Source organism: Miniopterus natalensis, chromosome 10, assembly GCF_054644295.1.
Source record: "Miniopterus natalensis isolate mMinNat1 chromosome 10, mMinNat1.hap1, whole genome shotgun sequence".
In the NCBI taxonomy this organism is placed as follows: domain Eukaryota; kingdom Metazoa; phylum Chordata; class Mammalia; order Chiroptera; family Miniopteridae; genus Miniopterus; species Miniopterus natalensis.
The window spans coordinates 65,985,729-66,008,411 of record NC_142090.1 but is presented as its reverse complement, the minus strand read 5'-3'; the positions used below and the strand labels follow the sequence as shown (position 1 = coordinate 66,008,411).

At 35.4% G+C, this 22,683-nt stretch overlaps 1 protein-coding gene across 1 annotated transcript in view; it reads left to right on the top strand.

The window, feature by feature from the left end:
- Nucleotides 1-22,683, top strand: part of VWDE (von Willebrand factor D and EGF domains) — a 78,309-nt gene that overhangs the window by 34,245 nt on the left and 21,381 nt on the right. The window contains exons 18-28 of the mRNA XM_087820872.1: nt 1,268-1,487; nt 7,041-7,592; nt 8,897-8,992; nt 9,073-9,168; nt 10,141-10,236; nt 11,075-11,170; nt 13,038-13,133; nt 16,725-16,820; nt 16,925-17,020; nt 17,747-17,842; nt 20,732-20,835. Of these exons, the coding sequence (XP_087676998.1) occupies nt 1,268-1,487; nt 7,041-7,592; nt 8,897-8,992; nt 9,073-9,168; nt 10,141-10,236; nt 11,075-11,170; nt 13,038-13,133; nt 16,725-16,820; nt 16,925-17,020; nt 17,747-17,842; nt 20,732-20,835 (1,644 nt within the window). The remainder of the gene's footprint in view (nt 1-1,267; nt 1,488-7,040; nt 7,593-8,896; nt 8,993-9,072; nt 9,169-10,140; nt 10,237-11,074; nt 11,171-13,037; nt 13,134-16,724; nt 16,821-16,924; nt 17,021-17,746; nt 17,843-20,731; nt 20,836-22,683) is intronic.

The following is a 22,683-nucleotide window of genomic DNA, read 5'->3' as shown; positions in this document are numbered from 1 at the left end:
CTCGGCACTGAACTATGACAAGGATAGAGAACTCATTCATGTCCATCTTTGTGAAAGACCTGTGATTAATGTAAGATTAATACCTGTCAACAAAAGGTCACTGCCATCCATCTAATGCCAATAGGAGTCCCCAATCCATAGGGTGGTAAAAGGAGACACTTTATTCAGGTAAACAGTTTGCAGACCAGGAAAACACAGCATGCAGAAGAATCTGAAAGTGCTCTCTGCCAGACAAGGGAAGGTCACTTTTGTAAGGTAAGTCGTTGTCCCCGCCCCCATTGGTTCCATTCTATGCAAACACTGAATCCAAATTTGCCCAGTCTGATTGGCTCAAATAGCACTGCCCTGATTGGTCAGAACCATGTGTTCTGATTGGCCATTATGGAGCAGCTCTGATTGGTCAGGAAAGATGAAAATGAGGCTATAGCTGTGCAATTCTGATTGACCAGGGCTGGTCTCAGTTCACTGGGTGAAAAATGATTCCAGGAACTCGCTTGTAAGGCTCAGCTCAGATGGCAGGAGCTCAGTGCTGGAGGCTAGCAAGTCAGTCTGCAATTTTTTCCCTGAAATGCAATGTGCACAGGAGTCCTCTACCCATAGTGGGGTCTCCATTCTGGTTATGAATTTGAGTCCATTTAACTGCAAGAAGCCCTTCTTGGCAGGTTACTCCTTCTAGGGGTCAACATACCTTTTTCCTTCAGGTGAAGGAATTTTAGATGTTGAATTATAAATCAGAAATATAAATATAAGCTTTGAAATAACTAATTGTGTTATATTTTCTCATTTAAATTGATTATTATTTCGATTATATCAGTTGTAAGCTCCCAATACTGTTTTTTGTGCTCTATATTTGCTCAAAACTTGAGACACACTTTCACACAGTAGTGTTATGAAGGGCAGTTTGCACTATGTCAGTTAAACATGGTAATTCAAGTGTTTGCTTACTCTCTAGATTGATGACTACCAGCTTTCCACCTTAAAGATTTTTTTTTCTAGTTCTGCTTGCATTACAGAAAACTGATCATCATGTAACTTTAAAAAAATATATTTCTAACATTTATATTTGGCTATGCTCTTGAGAATGGGCATAATTGCCTTATTAAACTATTTTTAAATACTATCGTATATTAAATATACATATATTTGCAAAAATGCATGATCTGGCCCTACTTGCACATAAACATACATTCCTATCATGATTTCTGGGACGTAAACTGAAGATGACTTAATTGCAAATAAAGCATTTTTGTTGTTGTTTCTTTTTCAGTTGACTGTAAAGTCTTGTGATTGTTTGAATGGTGGATCATGTGTGTCTGATACAAAATTTCCTCCAGGAAGTGGAGCATATATGTGTATCTGCTTGCCTGGCTTCCAGGGCAGTCTTTGTGAAGTAGATGTCACTGAGTGCCAATCAAATCCCTGCAGCCTTGGTAAATGTGTTAGTGGTTTTCACAGTTATTCCTGTGATTGTCCACCTGAGCTCAAAGGTAAGTTTGGGTTCCTCATGAACAAAATTAGTATATGAACAAATAAGAAAGAAAAGCTCCTTGGAAACTTCATGTACTCAAGCAAATGTATTATCTTAAATATTTTAACATACATTTAAAAATTCTAGTAAAAGTCATCACAAATAAATTTGTTATCCATATTTCCTATTCATTATAAATTGCTTATATGTGTACTATTACAATTTTACCCATTTTTATCATTTCAATAGAAATATTCTGTTTTTACATCATGTTTTGCATGTTTCTTAACATTTCTATCTGTATTTGGTAGGTAGAAATGTATTAACACATATTACTATTAAAATATAATATGGAATAAAGAAACTTGCCATGGGAAATATAAAAATTTTCATTCAAGAGAGGTTTTATTAATTTATTAACTTGGAAATATCATGGTATAAAATTAGAGTTGAAGTAAATTGAAATGTTAACATACTTGTTAACTCATTAATGGTCCTTAAATATCTGATTTCAGAGGCCCCAAAGAAGTATATAACTGACAATCTTTAACCTCCCAAGGCTTTTTAAAAACTCCTACCATATTTAATTTAATTTAAATAGATGTAAGTATTAAATGAGTAAATATGAAGTTATTGAGCTGATATTTCCCTTGAAGGCATCTATTTAATATTATAATAGGACTAAGAAGGTGCTTTCTGGTTTTCTTCAGCTTTTTAAAAGAACAATTTTAACATTTGGGACTCTTATGTTACACACTACACTTGCAATAATTCAAATATTGATTGCCTCATGAGTTTTTACTGTAAGAGTTACCACCCATTGATTACTATAAATTCATTCATTTAAAACAGTAGTTACAAAGAGCAACACTTCACCTCAAAACATTTTATTGAGGAAAGACTGACTGTCCTGGCATAGTAAAATGTTCATAGGTTTTCACAGCCAGTGCAATAACTGGACTGAATAAGTTGTCCTTAAGCTAAGCAGACAACCATTCTAATAACTGTTGTTGTTTTTGTAAAATCACTGAATTTTTAAACAAAGTTTAAATTACTACTATAATATGGTAATTTTTTTGCCTTAAAATATTAATGGTGCATATATGTGTGTCTGCTTGCCTGGCTTGCAGGGCAGTCAAGTAGATGTGAAGTAGATGTCACTGAGTGCCAATACTAAAGTCTTCTTATTTATAGGATAAATCTTATTTAACTGAAGGGTCTGGTTTAATGTTACATAGAATCTAATTAATGACTTTATCTTTAATTATATAGTAAATTATTTAACCAGTATACTTCCTCTTCTTAATGTATACCAACCTTTTTGGAGTTCGGAGGACATACATAAAGGGTAAAAGAAATCAAATAATGAGCACTTGATTGGACATATATTGGTTTTCAAATTAAATAATTTGAACTCTCAATCTATATTTCATTTAGGCAAAAATTGCGAGGAAGATGTTAACGAGTGTGAGTCCAGGCCTTGCTTCCCAGGAGTAGAGTGCCTCAACACCTTTGCTTCTTATCATTGTGGTTCATGTCCTAAAGGATTTTATGGGGATGGAAAAATTTGTCATGGTAAAAGTCCCTATTTTCTGCCATAAATGTTTTTTGCTGAATTTAATTAATGCAGATCACTCAGTTCCATTCTCCTTTTTACTCATGCATTTATTCAGTATATATGCATTAACTCGTATGCTTTGAGCTAGATGCAGAGAACGCAAAAATACAAGAATGGGGCAAAAATAGGTTTATAGTTGTGAGTACATAAAACACAGTTTATTCTTGTATTATTATTTATTAATTATTATATTATTCTCCATAGGAAGAACTGCAAACCTGCTTTTGCCCCATACTGCATATAAGCGATGTCCTCTGACGTGAGGGGTTAGAGTATAACAACACGGAACATGACATGTGATCACGTAGTGCGATAGGCGCTCTGTGTCTTTTGATAGAAGTGCGTAGAGAGAACAGCAGGGGTACCACCCAGGGGATCGTGTCCACCTGGAGGGATGCTGGAAAGTTTCCAAAAGGCAGTGTCTTCCTGTCCTCCCTCCTGCCTTCCCTCTGAGACCTGTCCGTCTGTCTCATGCTTCCATGTCTGCGGTCCTGTCTTGTTCTTCAATTTATTTTTTTCCTTAGATTCCACATATAAGTGAGATCATGTGATATTTGTCTTTCTCGGACTGGCTTATTTCTCTTAGCATAATATTCTCCAGGTCCATCCATGCTGTGCCAAAGGGTAAGAGAACATATACGCACAGCCCATGGACACAGACAATAGACAGGGGAAGAACTGGGGAGTGGTGGGAGGTGGGGGGAGGGGTAAAGGGGAGAAAATGGGGGACATCTGTAATATTTTCAACAATAAAATAAATTTTTTAAAAATGTCTGGGGATTCATAAAAAAAAAAAAAAATGCAGTGTCACTACAGCTAAATCTGATGTGTTGGATCCAGAAAGAGAAAGGCATTCTAGGTAGAGAAAACAGCAGGAGCAAAGGTACAGAGGCGTCACACACAAACGTCCCAGCACACCTTGGGCACTGTGAGTAATTTGGTATGCCCGAAGTATGGGAGAAGGGAGGGTGCTACCGGGGTTGAAGCTAGAGAGGCAGCCAGTATCTGGACCACTAAGACACTGAGAAACAGGGTAAGGTTTACACTTGAGAAAGTCTATTTAAGAGCGGTATAGAGGATGGACCACTTGCAGGTCAAGAGCTGTGTAAGTCTGAAGATGGAAAGAAGGGTTAAGACAATATCACAAACATATAGGAGAGACATGAAGATATTCTGATCTAAGTGAGGGAACAACACTAAAGAAGAAAACTGATAATACTTGGTCAGTGACTGAAATCAGGAGTGGGTCTTTAATTTTATCAAATGGTTTTGCAGTATCATTTATTAAGTTGCTATGATTTCCTTTAACATTTTCTTAGACTAACTTATTCAGAATGTTTTGATGTATCAAATTACATTTTTAACATTATTTTAAATTATTTTCTTCATTAATATCTTAATGTGACTATGTAATGTAATTACATTAATAGAGATGCAAGTCTATTTAATCCCAATGCAGAAATATAGAACCACACTGCTACATTTGATTTACTAGTATTTTAATTGTTTATGCATATTTAAAAATAATATTTAGTATAGGATTATGCCACTCTGATCAAATGTCTGTAAAACTTTTCATCTCTTTCTGTGCATTGCAACAATTTTGTAAAATATTCTTTCCTTGGTCATTTGGTTAAAGTCTTCCCGTTAGATCATCTGTCCTGACTTCGTTTTGAGAGGTGATTTTAGATTATTTTCTGTTTCTTTCATGGTAATTATTATATCAACTACTCAATCACTTTTCCAGTCAATTTAATCATTTATATTTTGGGGGGAAAAAATCATGTTTTTCATCAAGATTTCAAATTCTTAGTTTAAAATCACATCTAGTATTCTTGTATAATTTAAAATTTTCCTTATATTTATAGCTTTTTCTCTTTTATCTCCAAAGTTGTTTAGTTTTATCTTCCCACTGTTTTTATCTGGACAGAGCTTGCCAAAGGTTATCTATTTGTTTTTGTTTTTTTATATACTCATTTAGATTTACTTCTCTGTTGTCTGTTCATAACTCCTATTTGACTTGTTGTTGATTTGTAATAGTAATTTGCATCACATGTTCATGAAATTATCTTATTTCAGTGGCTTACCTTTATGTTGTCTTTTTACGCAGAAATATTAAAATTTTATGTAGTCAAATACAGGTATCTTTTATTACAATTTTTATTTATAGCTTCCATTTTCAAGTATTTAACTTCCAGTTATGCATATAATCTTTTCAATTTTCTTATAGCTATTTATTACTTTGTATTATTTTATATTTTACATTATAATGTCCATCTGGAATTTATGTTATGAGTTAGAGAACCAATATTTTTTCTTTGGGATAAATAAGCAGTTATGTATTATCACTCATTAAAATAAGCCATTCTTTCACACTGAATTTAAATACCATGCTTTTTATATTAAATTCACATATACACTGAGATACATTTCTGAGCTTTCTATTATGTTTTTATTACCTGATGGGCTTTTTCTATGCCAATAATGCATTATTTTGATTAGTGTGGCTTTATAACACACTTTAATATTGCTAAGGTAAATAGCCCCTCACAATTCTTCTACTTTGTAATTTTTCAATATTTCTAATGCATACTTTAACATGAACCCTAAGATCATTATAATAAATTTCAAGAGAAAACAATGTATTTTACTAACGTGCATTTGCTAATATGTACTCCTCCCTTGATTTCTTCTACTATATTTTTCATAATCTGGAATTCCAATTTTTCTCTACTTTTTCCTTCAATTCTAACACCAAAAACTCTCCTAAGAAGGTGATTCCTCTGAAGCAGTTTGGGTCAGGAAGGAGCCGTCCTTCAGTGTAGAAAGGCTGGGGAATACACGCTAACTTGTCTTAGATTTTTAATCAGTTCACCCAAGGATTGATCCAGGGTCCTCTTGACCTTTGTACTTCGATGACTGCTTGGTCCTTACTTTTGTTTCGGGCTACATTTGGTATACTCTTGTTTCTCTATTAGTCTGAACCCCTATGCTTTCTGTGTTTTACAAAGTCCTCAAAATTACCAAAAACCTTTCATTGCCCTTGTTTTTGTTTGTCAGTTATGTTAAGGATTATTTTTTATTGTTGTTTTTGTTTGTTTTCTTCTGTCTTTTCCTGGTTTTGATTTGTTTTCCCCTTTTTTCATATTGTAAGGGATTTGAGAAGAGCTGTGCATGAAGACAATGGAAAAATTAATTCTGAACTGACAGTAGAAAATATAAAAGGGAAACATGTCTAATCACTGCTTAAAATTATCCAATATTAGATTTTTCCATACCAAAGAAACTTTTTAAAAGAGTTACTGGATAAGCAAAATAAAGTACCTTGGAAGAGAGAAAAAATGATGTCCCCTCCCCCTTAAAAAGAACACACACAAATGTTTAATTGGTAAAATGATTAGAGCCACGGTGTTTTGTCTCTCCTACAACATAGCATTTATGTAATTATCAATTAATTTTCATATAAGCATTCCATTTCTGTCCTCGCTTTACCAGGCAAAATAAGCTGTTCACTATTCCATGGTCCTATCGGTTCCATAGCTGTCACTCTTACAGTAATCAAAGGTCATTAACATGAGTTGCTGGCATGTCTGTATCCTTGACAACACCAAGTTTCTCGGGGATGGAGCTGTGCTTTCTTTTGCTTTGAGTCTCATGTATTAGGTGGTAATAAATGTTTGTTGACTATTTCTAACTCTTCATAAAATTATTAGTTATTATTCTTTAATTGTTATAGCATTTAACATTCTGTGGTACCTTGTTTAGTCCAATAGATTTTAAGTTTCTTGAAGGCAGGAGTTGTGGGATGACTCCTCATTACTGCACGGTTCCTAGTATACTGTATACATGCAATAGATATTAAATAAAGGAATGAATTACTTAATATTAAGTACTGTGGGTAGAGCAGACCCTTAATAAATATTATTGACTAACACTTCTTTTTTTTTTTTTTAGATGTAAATTTTCAGTCACCGTCAACAGAGCACTTACTAAATGGTGCAAGTTTTACCCACAGTCCAGCTACTATCAAAACCAGTGGCATCTCCTACTTCTCATTAAAATCAGTTACAACTCGAATGAAAAATTCGAAGGCAATTTCTCATCAGATATCAGGGGTGAAACACGTGGCTCACACTCTGAGCACAGATCTCAGTCTGGGGGAGTTAGAAGTTGCCATGCACAACCACCGGTCTATAAGTATTAACCCAAACCACCCCAGCGAGGGAGTGAAGGGCGCTGCCCAGGGCACCATCCAAACAGAGGCAAGAGGATCTAGCTCTCCAGTTTACAAGCCTGCCCAAGGCTACGCACAGCATACGGGTGGGTTTGCAGCATCCGTTATTAGAGCCATCACTGTTTTGCCAGAAAAGCCCGAGTCCACCAAAATAGCAAGGTGTGCAGAATCGCCTTGCTTTGTGGGTGCTTCCTGTGTGCCAGCCACAGGCAGCCACTTCCCATGCGGCCGCTGCCCCCTTGGATATTTCGGAGATGGTATCAGTTGCAGAGGTAGTGTGAAAACTCTTCAGAAGGTTCAAAGAAAACTGTCTAGTTCGCATTAAAGTAATTACGAAGATGTTTTCTATTTATTAATTTCTAATTACTCCATATTTTTTTCATACTTAGAAAAATTAACATGGGAGTTTCTGGGTTATTTTTTTAAAATAACATTATTATTAAACAGAATTATCACTATCTAATATATTTACTGAGTACCTACTGTGTTCCATGGTCTGTGGAAACATTATCAATTCTGTCATGTAATCTACAAGGACCCCACAAACGGGGTGTTGTTTTCTCATGATACAGATGAGAAAGCAGAGCGTTAGGGGCTAACCCACTTCCCTAGAGTTAAGCAGCTGCAGAGATGAACTAAGGGTGTGAACAGCACTGTGGGCTGGGTTCGTTTCAGTTCACAGTAGGCATATGGCCCTTTCAATGACTAATTCTGGAGTATTTGCTTATTTGTATAAACTAGGCTTCTCTGTAATTCCTCCAGCTCTCAAGAATAAAACAAGTTGGGCATCACATTAATTCTGAAAAAGTGTTTACTTTGCACAATTATCAGCATTGTTTTCTCTGATTCAAATCATATTTTTGGCTTGGACAACATGGAAGCTATTTTTTGTTATTGTTGTTTGGTTTTGATTTGCTTGAGACCTACTGAAACAATAACACTGTTAGAGTAGTCCTTTGTTCTCAGTATCCCGAAAGGAACTCTTGTTTTGTTATATTTTGTTTTCTGTAGGAGTAATGGTAGTAATAATCTTCAATAATTGCATGTGTATAATACAAAACCTATTTTATTAACAAATGAAGCAAAACAGCTTCATGTATTTCAGTCACCTCAGAAGTGTTAAATGCCTAATAGAATATATCAGGTAATTATAGAAGCTTAAGGAGTACAAGCCTGCAAGTTTATTATGTATCCCTGGTATCTTGCTCTTTGAAATTTTGATTATCCTTGCCATTCACGAACATTCACCTGATTAGTATGTGACACCTCCTTGCCCTCTGGAAAAGACTGTAATCCCATTTATGGTTAGCAGCCATCTCTAACATCAGGTTTTGTTATGGGAGGAATTACCCATGTGATTCTTCTTTCTTACCCTTTTCATCATTTTCCTGTCAGTCTAGTAGTAAAACAAATATAAGGGGGGAAAGGATCTCATGGATAAATGTAGTGGTTATTATTTAGTAACAGTATCAAAATTTTCAAATTCCAGAGAATTTTACTTTTATTATGACTAAGTCAATGGGCAACATGTACATACTGTGTCAACAACTCAGCCTTTTATCCTTGATTTTTGCAGCCATTTGTAGACACCCATGTGGAAAAGGGAGGGAGTGTGTTGCCCCAAACATATGCAAATGTAAACCTGGCTACACTGGTTCTAACTGCCAGACTGGTAGGTATAGCACTCCTTAGTTTGCAGAATTAATTTAATTGATAATTGATATTTCTAACCGTGAGCTTTATTTTATACAGCTATATGCCATCCTGATTGTAAAAACCATGGAAAATGTATTAAACCTAACATTTGTGAATGTCCGCCAGGACACGGTGGAGCAACCTGTGATGAAGGTGGTAATTCAAGTTAAAAATAAAATAAAACAATTTTAAAAAAACATTTTTAAAGATAGTTTTACTGTATACATACTAACATATATTCATTAATGCTGGTGAGGGAGTCAAAATTTTTAATGTTTATTTAAAATAATCTATTTAAAGATTTTAAAAACTTAAATGTCTAAAATCAGAAATCCAGCCCTAGCAGGTTTTGCTCAGTGGTTAGAGCATCAGCCTGGGGACTAAAGAGTCCCAGGTTTGATTCCAGCCAAGGGCAAGTGCCTCAGTTACAGGCTCGATCCCTGGCTCCCCGGTTGGGGTGCGTACAGGAGGCAACCAATCAATGTGTCTCTCTCATGTTGATGTTTCTTTCTCTCTCTCCTCCCCTTCTACTCTCTCTGAAAAAGCAATGGAAAAAACAGTCCTCATCTGAGAATTAAAAAACACACACCCAGAAATCCAAAGAGCAATAGCTTATTTGTCCTTGGTAAAATTATCTTCAGAAACATTTTTTTGAGATTTAGTTATAAGTTGCCATATCCTTACAAATATTTTACCTTCAAGCAAAGGACACCTGATTATTGAATGACTTGTAGAACATGGTTCCAAAGAACTGTGAAATACCAAACAATTAGAAGATGTCGGGTAGTAAGAAGAAATCTAAAAAGCAATTTTTAAAAAACATGTCTATAAACACATAATTTCATCGTTCTGGTTGAAATCTTAAGTGGAGAGTTTATAAAATGGTATTCCTAAAGTGGATAATATTTTTAAAACATTGTTATTTTGAAAATAATACTTTTAAAGAATATATGTTGGTAGATGATACTATTAGTGAACCCCACAGAACCAAATTTCATAGTAAAAGAGAATTGAGTTTATTATAATTTGCTCTTACAAGAAACTTTTATTGTGGCTGTCCTTCATAAACATAAACTGACTTTGAAACATTGCGAGCTGACTTAATGACATAATCTGTGTCTGCAGAATACTGTAGCCCACCTTGTCAACACGGTGGCACCTGCCTGGCTGGAAATCTCTGTACTTGTCCTTATGGTTTTGTGGGACCAAGGTGTGAAACAAGTAAGCAAAGCTCTCTGGGATCTCGTATAATGAAATTGTTTCTTTGAACAGTTTATGACTTTAATTCTAGCTGATATAAACCAAAACCCTGAGTAAAAACCACACACTCATGATTCATTAAGACAGTTAATATTCTGCATACTGCTGGGAGTGCTGGGTGCCAATACTAAGACAAAGGAGTTTCTTCTTAGAAGCAACTCTCTTGTTTACCTTATCCATGACCATTTCTTCATTTTTATTTTTTTTGAGACAACAAGAATTCAGTTTGTTGAACTGCCCATAAATTTATCTCATTTAATTTATACCTGTGATTACTTTCATTAGTAAGTAATAATTCTTTCAAATGGCCATTTCTTGTTTAACATTCAGCTCAATGGTTTTCTACTTTTCCCATCTCAGTGGGCAAAAAAATAAATAAAAATAATTGAATGTGGCCCTAGACAGTTCTGTTCAGTGGTTAGAGTGTTGGCCCGTGGACTGAAGGGTCCCAGGTTCGATTCTGGCCAAGGATATGTACCTCGGTTGCAGGCTCGATCCCCAGCCCCAGTCGAGGCCCATGTGGGAGGCAACCAATCGATGTTTCTCTCTCTCTCTCTCTCTCCCTCTTTCCCCCTTCCATTCTCTCTGAAAAAGCAATGGAAAAAATATCCTCAGGCAAGGATAAAAACAACAAAACTGAATGTGAGAATGGGGGACCATTTAAAGCCAAAGGATAAATTATTTTTATCTTTCCGTCTGATCTTATTAATTAGAAGATGTAATAGTCAGGTAATAACCAATAATATGACCAATTCCAAGCCTAATCTACTTTTCTTTTATTTTTGTCCTATGACCTTAGTGGTTTGTAACAGGCACTGTGAAAATGGAGGTGAATGCCTTACACCAGATGTTTGCCAGTGCAAGCCTGGCTGGTATGGACCCACCTGCAGTGCAGGTAAAATCAAAAATATTTTTAATAAATGTCAGTTAAAATAAATTTTTTTTTTATTATTATTATTTTTTAATCTTCATCCAAGGACATGGTTAGAGAGGAAGGGGGAGAGAGAGAGAAAAACATCGAGAGGTTGCCTCCCATACCAGCCCTGAGCTGTGACGGGAATCGAACCCGCAGACCTTCCAGTGTGCGGGAAGACGCTCCAACCAAGAGCCACACTGGTCAGGGCCAGATATATTTTTTAAAACCTATCTTTCATCTTAATTCTTTTTCTTCTTGTATTAGACCATAAACTGTATAAGAGCTTTAATAGTATCCAACCCAACCAATCCTTTTGTTTTTAATGGTGGAGACAGATCAGTGTAGTATCTTCTAGATCCCTTTTAAGGTTTTTTGTTGTTGTTGTTTTACCACAGACATTCTGTTTCATTAAACATTCAAGCAGTTCTGAGTTAAGTGGGCACCGTCACATGACTCCATTTATTTATCACAGTATCAGGCTTACTTCTTGGCAGCAGTGTTTGCAATTATCTATGTCTAATCTAATGTGTTGTGATCTAATGACTTTTCTCAACATAGATCTAATTCAACGTTGATAGCTTGCCAACTATGTGTGCAGCATGTTGCAAAGGGAAACAAAGATCAATTTGATATTGCCCTGATTTTAAGGAGGATATCACGAGTGAAGGAGACACAGGGTACAATTATAAAAAAGACTATGATACAAGTTGAATTATAATAAGCTATGTAATTAATGAACAGTTCCTTAGAGGCAGAGAAGAGAAAAATTGATTTTGGCAAGTGCAGTTTGGAAGAAAAAAAGTATTTGAGGTAGACTTCAGAAAATGGATAAAATCTGGGTTAAAAAATGGATAAGGGTTTCACTCATGTGGGATATAAAACAAAAAGCAAGAAACGAACAGACTTGCAGATACAGACACCAGAATGGTGATTACCAGAGGGGAAGGGAGGTAGGGGAGAATGAAGACGGTAAAGGGGGTCAAGTACATGGTGATGGAAGGAGACGAGACTTTGGGCGGTGGGCACACAATGTAATATATAGATGTTGTATTATAAAGCTATGCATTTGAAATTTTATAATGTTATTAACCAATGTTATCCAAGTAAGTTAATTTTAAAAAAGAAAAATGAAATTGGGGGTATCTTTTAAAATGGAGCAATGGTAAAGAAGAAAAACAAAGACCATTTTTGAGTGTGCTAGGACTTGGGTGCAGTGCTCCTTTTTGAATTGGGAAGGAGACCCATATATGTTAGCAGATTGCAGACCATCCTGTTTGAGCTTTTCAATTGTCGTCTCCTAACTTCTAGTCATTCTTTCAGCTTACCAAGGGCGTTCTGAACTCTAACCACAGTCTCCACATTCGTATCTTGGTATTATTTGTAAGCTTAAAGAATAGACTTTCAGCCCTAGTCACTTTGGCTCTGTGGTTAGAGCATTGGCCTGGGGACTGAAGGGTCCCGAGTTTGATTCCAGCCAAGGGCTCATACCTTGGTTGCAGGTTGGGTCCTCCGCCCTGGTCAGGGCACATGCAGGAGGGAACCAATCGATGAGTCTTTCTCACACTGATGGTTTTTTTTTTTCTCTCTCTCTCCCTTCCACTCTCTCTGAAAAGCAATGGAAAATTAAAAGTGAAGATTAAAAAAACACAACAACAGACTTTCAAAGCTATTAACCAGTAATTTCATTCCTCTTATGTTTGGCAAAATCTAATTAATTATAGGTTATGGGTTTTACTTGCAGTAAAAATAAAATATTTCGTTATGCACTATGTTGTACTTTCTGTGCAGCTTCCATTTTTTAAATAATAAAACTTTTATGGTCTCTCTCCCTCTTGCTGTTCATTAGCTTGGTGTGACCCTGTTTGCCTCAATGGTGGTTCCTGTAATAAGCCAAACATGTGCCACTGTCCCAGTGGATTTTTTGGTGCACAGTGTCAGAATGGTAATTATTCTTTTTAAAAAAATAAAAAGGCAAAGGAAAAGTTAGATATAAATAGAGCTCTGAGTAAATACAAAGAGACAAATTCTGAAGGGAAGATGCTATTCAGTTTTTTTTCTCTATTTCTTATGAAGTTGCAGGTTTGGCCACCAAAGGATCACACCAAATATATCAGAGTTATGATACATATATTAGGCTCACAACCATGGAAGTTGTCTGTGCAGTTTTGTAGAACTAAGGTGTAAAACAAATAAGCAAAGTTTTCTTGCAGTCTATTATAATGAAATGGTGCCATTTTTGTTGCCTTCACAGCAAAAACGTTTGACTTGTGGTCAATCTAATGTCTACTATTATTTCATGATCTCTCTTGACTTTAGTTTTATTTTTATTTTTTTAAATGTCTTTATTGATTTCAGAGAGAGGAAGGGAGAGGGAGAGAGAGATAGAAACATCAATGATGAGAGAGTCATTGATTGACTGCCTCCTGCACACCTCCTGCTGGGGATCGATCCTGCAACCCGGACATGTGCCCTGACTGTAAATTGAACCACGATCTCCTGGATCATAGGTCGATGCTCAACTGCTGAGCCACACCAGCCAGGCTCTTAACTTTAATTTTATTAAACATTTATGAAGAGCCAGCTGTGCGCAGCACTGTACAAGGTGATGTGGGAACATAAAGATGCATCATTTTCCCCTTTATGACCTATTATTTTAACACTTCCCTCATAATGTTCATGCTACAGGTTTTTTCAGAATAATAGGATGTCCTGAAGCTATCAGTGTAGGCATGAATTAATGTCAATAAATAAAATTTAAAATGTATTTTCTGATCTTCATATTTTTGAACTTATGCAAAATGTAGGGTAGATTTTTTTTTTTAGTAAAGCATATCAGAACATGTCATAATTTAATTTCTAAAATTTATACCTTATTTTCCATGTTACACTTTGATTTTATTCCAATTTTTCATTTGGAGGTTGGCTAGGAGTCTTAGGTGGCAATTGAGGCAGAGAAAAAAGCCACTGTTTTAATACCAGATATGTGCATATAGGAAATGAGTTCTTATAATTCAGATTTCCTATAAGAAATCAGAGAGCAAAATAGAAGAAAGTAAAGGCAAAGTTAAGGCAAATCTTGAAAACTAGAAGACTATGTTGAAACCCATGTTTATGAGCTATAGTGTTGAGTGGAGAATATAAGAAGGGAAATGAAAAGCTTACATCTCTTATACTACTTGAAGTAGATGTAAGATACAATTTTAAAAGTTCTCTAGCCCGGATGGCATGGCTCAGCAGTTGAGCATCAACCTTTGATCCAGGGAATCACGTTTCTATTCCCGGTCAGGGCACATGCAGGGTTGTCGGCTTGATCCCCAGTAGGGAGCGTGCAGGAGGCAGCTGATCAATGACTCTCTCATCATTGATGTTTCTATCTCTCTCTTTTCCTCTCTCTTCCTCTCCCTGAAATCAATAAAGACATATTTAAAAAAAAAAAAAAAAAAGTTCTCTAAAATTTATATGCCAACTGTATAACTGGGAGAGAGGGAAATCTCTAAATTATCAAGTAGAACTAGTTATTATCTATTGAACATAGGTCATGTTAGCAGGTTTTGGAATTAGCTGGTCTCTACAACTCCCTAGCTGACATAATTTTGGAAATTTACTTAAAGTTTACTTACAGGGTTCAACCATCTTAGCTTTCAAGTTTGAACCAGACAGTTACTGTGAGGCATAAGTGAGACATACAGTCAACTACCTGCACATAAAAGCAGCCAGATACTATTAAGCAATAGTGTTATTGTCATTAAGACTTGTTACAGAAATGCAGAAGAAATAAAAACATGATCTTTATTTGTATTAAATCACATGCATTATTGAGCCTGATGTGAGCCCAGCCGGCAGGAAGGAAAGATGGTACACACATCAAAAGTCATTGAATAAAATTAGGCAGACTGTGGTTAAAAGTAAACTATGAGCAGTATATATTGTGTGTTCTATGGGAGTTCAAAACTGAGCTAGAAACATCATGAAAGAGTTAAACTACACTATTAATAAGCAAGGCTTAAAACGTGTGGCTGGAGAGATGGTTAAATACATCTTCCAGTTTCCTTCATCCTTGAATGCCATAAACCTGATCCGCACAGAAGGTGAGGCCAGATTACTTGGCTCACTTTGGAGTTTGATGGAAAATTTATCTGAAGCCTAGAGAATGTCTTAAATATTTATGTGAAGGTGAATTTTCTCCTAAATCTCCTTTTCCTAAAATGGGATTTGGGGTGGGCATGACCAAGCCTAACTTTTATGCCGTCCATTTCTCTATATTACTTATATTAGATATACTTTTTTGTATAACTGTAGTATTTATCTCTAGACTCAAGTTTTGTGGAATGGATGAGTATTGATTATAGCAAGATTACCCATCATAGATAGGTCTTCTGTTCACTTAATTTCTTTAATTTTAAATTTCTAACTCTAGGTGTTTCTTATGGTGTTTTTGTAATAAAAAGAATACATTTTTTTCTTTATAAATATAAATAATCTTAAATTGTATAAAGATTAAGAAGCAGAAAGTATATGAGTATTTCTCCATAATAATAATAAAAAAGCAATAATAATAGCAGAGAAAGTAGACTCAAGCATTAACCAGAAAAAGCTCAGTCTAAAATAATGAAAATTATTCATTTGTTATTCAGTTATATTGTTTTTATACATAAAGGGCTACATTATTTTCATTTATAAACCCACTGGAAATCAGTTAAATTTTTCTTATAATGTTTGGAAATTAAGATAGCAGCTATTTAAGATGGATCTAATTCAAATGAGGAGTCAAGTCAGCAACATCCCCATTATCCAAACCAATTAATTTGACATTAATTTTTGAAACACAAACTAAAATTTAAAACAACTACATTTAATTGTCATATCTGGAAGAAACATGAAACAATAATAATCCTCTCATAAAAGATGATAAATATTAGCTTCAAACTTCATAGAACAGAATTATATATATAGAAGATAGTGTATTCAAGATTACTCAGTAAATATTCCTAACAAAGCTGAGGATTTATCATTAAAAAGATTTTTACCAAACAATCATAGAAACATCACATATAAAGCTCTGCATTCATTACCTCAGTAGGTATTTAAAATTTAACCTAAAAGTATTTTTTAAATATTATGTGAGGTTATTCATATTTTTCTAATTTCCATAGGAATAGATATATTCTTACTTTGAGCTAGGTTTTGACTTATTTTCTTGGTTTTGACCAGATCATTTCACTCTTTACTTCCAAGTATGGTAAAACATAAGATTAAGTTCATAATATCTGCACTATAATACCAAAGACTCCATTGTTATGAACACTTCACCAATACAGTGCAAATTGTGCTAACCCACTAGCAGCTTATAGCTCTAAGGATTGTATTGTATGATTTAGAAGGGTGATTTTAGTGACTTGCAGTTGTGATCTTTTATTTTAATAGCACATCTCTCTGCCTTAGGGCCCTATAGATAGCAAGCTCATGATGCAATATGTAATATATAATAATTGAATATGTAATATTCACAGATTGCTGCCATGTATTCTTTTAGCTATCTGTCACCCTCCCTGTAAGAATGGTGGCCACTGTGTGAGAAATAACGTGTGCATCTGTCGTGAAGGATACACTGGTAGGAGATGCCAAAAAAGTAAGACACCACTACGTGTATTTGCCAACTACAGGTAAAGCAAACACATAAAATAACAAAACTATTACTATTTAAGAGCTGACATTTCATGTTTTTACCTTAAGGTATCTGTGACCCCATGTGCATGAACGAAGGAAAATGTGTGGGACCAAACATCTGCTCTTGTCCTTCTGGTTGGAGAGGGAAGCAATGCAACACACGTAAGAGGAATACTCAAAATGCTAAGGCCTGTGTTACCTTGTGAATGTGAATCAGAGTTTAAGACAAGTAGCGTTTTCCTTGTTTTTGTTTGTTTTTACTTTTGTTTCTTTGTTTCTGTTTCAGGTGATATCCTTTTGAAATAGAAATCTGAGTAAAATGCCAAGTCCTTTCAACTCATTCTTTCGATTGAGCAGAAAAGGAGAGTATTCTGTATTTTCTAGTCTGTTCACTACAATTGCCAGGATAAATAGCAAATCTTTAAGTCCTGGTTTCCTAGTCTGAAGTAGGAGTCAGGGGAAGGTTTTAAAAAATTACCGATTCCCATCTCAGATCGACCAGTTCAGAACCTCCCAAGGTTGGGTGCCACTGCTTTCAAAAATGATGGCAGCTCTCCTCATTCAAATGTTTCATTTTTCTTTTTATAAATTATTAGTTCAGATTAGCAGCTAATATAATGTATTGCTCAAAGAGAAAAACAAGAAACAACATAAGTGTCTAACATTTGGAGGGAAGTTAAATCACTCTATTAATGGAACATCACACAACCATTAAAATCATGTTTTTCAAGAATAAGTTGTGACAATGGAAACATTCTGGATAAAATGTTAAGGGAAAAGATCCTTTCATCAATGACTTTTAACTGTCTTTTTTCCTCTAATGAACATTTTTATGGCTTATGACAGGATTTTACTAGTAAATTATATTTTTAACATTTCTATTTGCAGCAATCTGCTTTCAGGAATGTAAAAATGGTGGTGAATGTATTGCTCCCAGTATATGCCTTTGTCCTGCCACCTGGGAAGGAATGCAGTGTCAGCTACGTAAGCCTACAGCATTTTTTTTCTACTATAGGTTCTGAACCTCCATCTTTTAAAATTATTAGCTGGAAAGCAGGGAAGAACCAAGCAGCCACCTTGGGTTTCCTATAGCCCCTACTATTTGTTGAATTTACAACCATTGTTTACCCATACAATATACCCTAGAAGTTTCCATCACTTATTTTGCAATACTTCCCATGCAATTTTAAATATTTTGAGGTGTTCCAGGAACCCTCTTGAAATACCACCAAGTTATTTCTACATATATTGTGATTTTAACCTTTAAAAATCTCAATTTCTAATTAAAACTAAGTAAGCAACTAGCATTCTTTAACTTGGACAGTTTATAACCTCTAGAAATATTATTTATAGACCTAAAAGTCAATCATTAACATGGAATTATTTTTGTAAATCCTGGGCAAAATAAAGACATGTCTTTTCTGCTTAAACCAACCAAATGTAAGCTAGCTTTGATTTACTAAGAATTAATCTTAGATCACATGAACTTGAAAAGCTTTTGTTAGCTTCTTTCTGAGAATTTTAGAATACCCAATTCTCACAAGCCCTTGCCTTTAAATTAAATTTGTTAAGTTTATTTTTTATCGTTGACATTATTGCAGATGTCCTCTATTCCTCCCTCCCCCTCCCACCACCACCACCACTTCCCTCCTCCACCCACAATACCATCCGGAGATAGAAAATTATCTCACATTTACAACATAGGCTGACACAAACAGAACCCTCCTAGTCATGAGAAAAACTCACCAGTTTATGAAAGAACAATTAGATCCAAATTTTCCCTGGAGGCATTTACAACTTACATGTGTCCTTGACAAGCCAAGTTCCAAATGCCCCCCCCCCCCCCCCTTTAAAGCTAGGACAGACCTTTCTCCCGGGCTCCAGGAGGCTGCCCCGAGATTGGCTGTGCTATGCAGTGCACTGTGCCCACCTCTGCTGCTTGGACTCAGGGGTGAGGTCTGAACTGTCCTCACCCCTTTGGCCCTTTGGGTTGGGGAAGCAGCGTCCTTTCTCTTTGGGAACTAATGAGAGTTCAGTCTCTCATGTAACCAGCAACACTTTTGCTCAGACTCTCAGCAAGCAATCCAATTAAAAAGTGGAAATGAAAAGCGGCCACCTTTTTCTTTTTCTCTCCCTGGGCTACCTCAATCCTTAGCCACCTTGAGGATTTTCTAGGAACAGCTTAAATAAGCCATGGCCTGCTGCAAGGAGGCCCACAGTTCCGAGAGAAACTCATCGAGCTCACTTGCGAAAAGCAGGAGGCCGGTGTGGTCCTGGGTGGCCCGGGCTTCTTCAGAATCCTGACCCACTACGTCAATTCAACGACGTAAGAAACATCCAGACCTGTAGAGAGTTTTTATGAGTTTATTTGAGCCAAACTTATGACATATGCAGGGAGCAAGATGTCAAATGCTCTCCCTTTATGTGTATTTTTAGAAGTCCCTTTCCTCAAAATGCTTTATTTTCAACTATCCAGAAACTGTCTAAATATTGATGACATTATTTGAGCAAGGTGTTCTACTGCCTTTTTCTGGAAAATTGTTTAATAAGTATTCAAATCCGTGATGTCAGTGATGCAAACGAACAGTGCTTCCTCAGCTATGCAGTTTTGCCTTACACAACCTGCCCAACCATACACAACAGTCCTGGTGAAAACCTAACTTTTAAATGTTGCATTTATACCAAAAGAAATATTACCTTGAATTATACCAGTTTCCACTATGAGCTGTTGAAGCAGATACTTCTCTCATGAAAAATAACTGTATTGTTTATAAATTTATATTATGCTTATTTTCACTCAATATAGCTTTAAAACGTTTCCATGTCCTTAAAAACATAACTTTAAATGATATATTAAATTCCACAATACTAGTACTATAATTCACTTCACCTTTCCTTTTATGTGGAACATTTTAGTTATTTAGAAGTTATTGCTATAATAAGAATTTTCTCTCCATAGGTGGGTATATAGATAGATGACAGATAAATAGGTAGGAAGGTAGGTAGGTAGGTAGATACATAGACAGATAGATACTGAGATATAGTGAAATAAGGATATTTTTAAATTTCATTGGGAGAGATTTTAAGGAAAAAAAAAATTCTAGTACAGACAGTGAAAATCTTTAGATTGTTTCCAATAGAGTTGTTTCACTTTAAATTTCTAATGATGGTGCCCGGCCAGTGTGGCTCAGCGGCTGAACATTAACCTAAGATCCAGGAGATCCCAGTTTGATTCCTAGTCAGGGCACATGCCCAGGTTGTGGGCTTGATCCCCAGTATGGGGCATGGAAGAGGCATCTGATCAATGACTCTCTCATCATTGATGTTTCTGTCTCTCTCTCTCCCTTCCTCTCTCTGGAATCAATAAAGATATATTAAAATAATAATAATAATAAATAAAATAAAGGGCGGAGTCCTTGCCTAACTTCAATAAATAAATAAATAAATTTCTGATGATGGTAAATAAAATTGTCTGGTTTTTCTTACACTGGCCTGTACTGAATTGTCTTTTTAAAATTTTTGCTAAATTGATAAAAAGCAAATTGTGAATGTCATCTTATATTATTGATTTGAATCTCCTCTCTAAAGATACCAAAAAGATATATTTTAAGTACTTGAAAATGTAGTCAATGACAATTTTGTTTACTTTAGTAATATCTTTATAGAATTGTAAAACTGTTGTGTTGAGTTTTGGGTGGTTTGTTTTTGGATGTGTGTGTCTGTGTGTGCATGCAGTATGGTTGCAGGAAGACAGGAGTGCAGTTGGTCATTCATAGATTCTTATGACTATTTTTGTAGCGGAGTTGTTAAATAACCTAGGACCACAAGTACTTGCGTCAAAAAATGGTGATTATAAAAATTTGTGTATTGCAGCAATTTGCAATCAAAAGTGTCTCTATGGAGGCAGATGTGTACTTCCCAATGTGTGTTCTTGCCGTACTGGATATACTGGAGCCAAATGTGAAAAGAAAATACAGGTATTTAAATTTTAAAACAGAAAAGAAATATTAGATATTGACATTTGCTATCTACTTAGTAACTGATACCTATCTGTTAATATTTTATTTCCAAAATAAAAAACATACAAGGATTTACTATTTGCCTTTAAATCTAAACATATTATTTTGTGTCATTGTAGAGTTATCTTATTATACAAAATTTTGATGTGCACTTAAGGAATTTCAATATGTAGATACAACCATCAAATGTTATGGAGTATTTTATGGCACTGGAGCTGAAAGAGAGGAAATATTCTATAATACAGATTTAAGACACCATTAATTTATATGTTCGTCAAATATTATATAAAAAGACAGCTCTCAGGGGCAGTGTGTTAGGGGGCTGAGTGAAAATGTGAAGAGACTAATCAAAACAGTAACAACAAAACTCATAGACACAGACAATGGCATGGTGGTTACCAGAGAGAAAGGGAGGTAAAGGAGGTAGAAGAGTGTAAAGGAGGGATCAGTGGTGACAGAAGACTTGACTTTGAGTGCTGAACACATAATACAATATACAGATGATGTATTATAGAATTGTATACCTGAAAAACCTATGTAATTGTATTAACCAATGTCCCTCTGATTCAATAAAAATTTTTAAAAAAACCACATATGACCACCCTCACTCCTCTCAAAAAATCTACCACTTTTAAATCAATCAATCACTATTCATTGATATGAGGGTGGCCCTAAACATTTTCAGTGGATCATGTGCCACTAATGACTTGTCAATCCTTACTCTTTTCCCTGACAGTTCTTTCTCTTTATTCGCTCCCTATTAAAATCCTTTTCAGGAAAAGCAATAAAAAACCTCTTTGCATCACAAAAATTAGGATTTATTTGTATCTCAGAAATCAAGAAAGCCAAAGAAGAATAGAAGCTTTCTTAGAGTTTCTGAAATTGCCCCACCCTTACTTATAAGGCCAGTGCTATATAAATATCTATTTTAACATTTTCTGTGATTATATCTATAAGGTTAAGCTTCATTTTGTTTGGTCCCCAGTCTTAACTTTCTAAATATTAACAGCTGAGATTAATTTTTCAGTCCTAATTGCTACACATACCAGGGTGACTCTAAATGAGTACAACAAAAATTGCGGCATAACTCTCAAAAATTGCTTAAAGTTCTGAATGTATTGGTTTTCATTTTAAAAGTAATTATATTCTATTTAACACTTCAAAAAGCTAAAAGGTTATAAAGTATGCTGGTGTACTAGAAGTTGAAAAATAATAAGCGCCTTTCTTTTTTGTTGGTTTTTTTTGATCCTCACTGGAGGATGTTTTTTCCATTGCATTTTAGGGGGGGGGGGAGAGAGAGACACAGAGAGAGAGAGGGAGAGACGGAGAGAGAGAGACATCAATTGGTTGCCTCCTGCACTCACCCCAACCAGGGCCTGGGCTGGAGCCTGCAACCAAGGTACATGCCTTGGCCAAAATCAAACCTGGTACCCTTTGGTCGGTGGGCCAACGCTCTAACCACTGAGCCAAATTGGCTAGGGCAGGACTTTTCTTTTTGAAGGGTGATGCTGAATCAGCCTGGCCTAGAGACAAAGTGGGTATATATGTGTGTGAGTGTATATATATATATACATATATATACGTTTTTCTACTAATGCTAGTGTTCAGCCAGTAGGACCCCATTTTGAAAAACACAAGATCATAACACTACCATGGTTTGAAAACCAGAAAACAGAAATTACTGAGTACTTATTTGATCAGCTATTGTTGAGAAATATAAAACATTGATTTCTCTCCTTTGGAAGACAGATTAAATATATGTATTATTTTATTTGAGACTTTTATGGCACAGAAATCCCTATGACC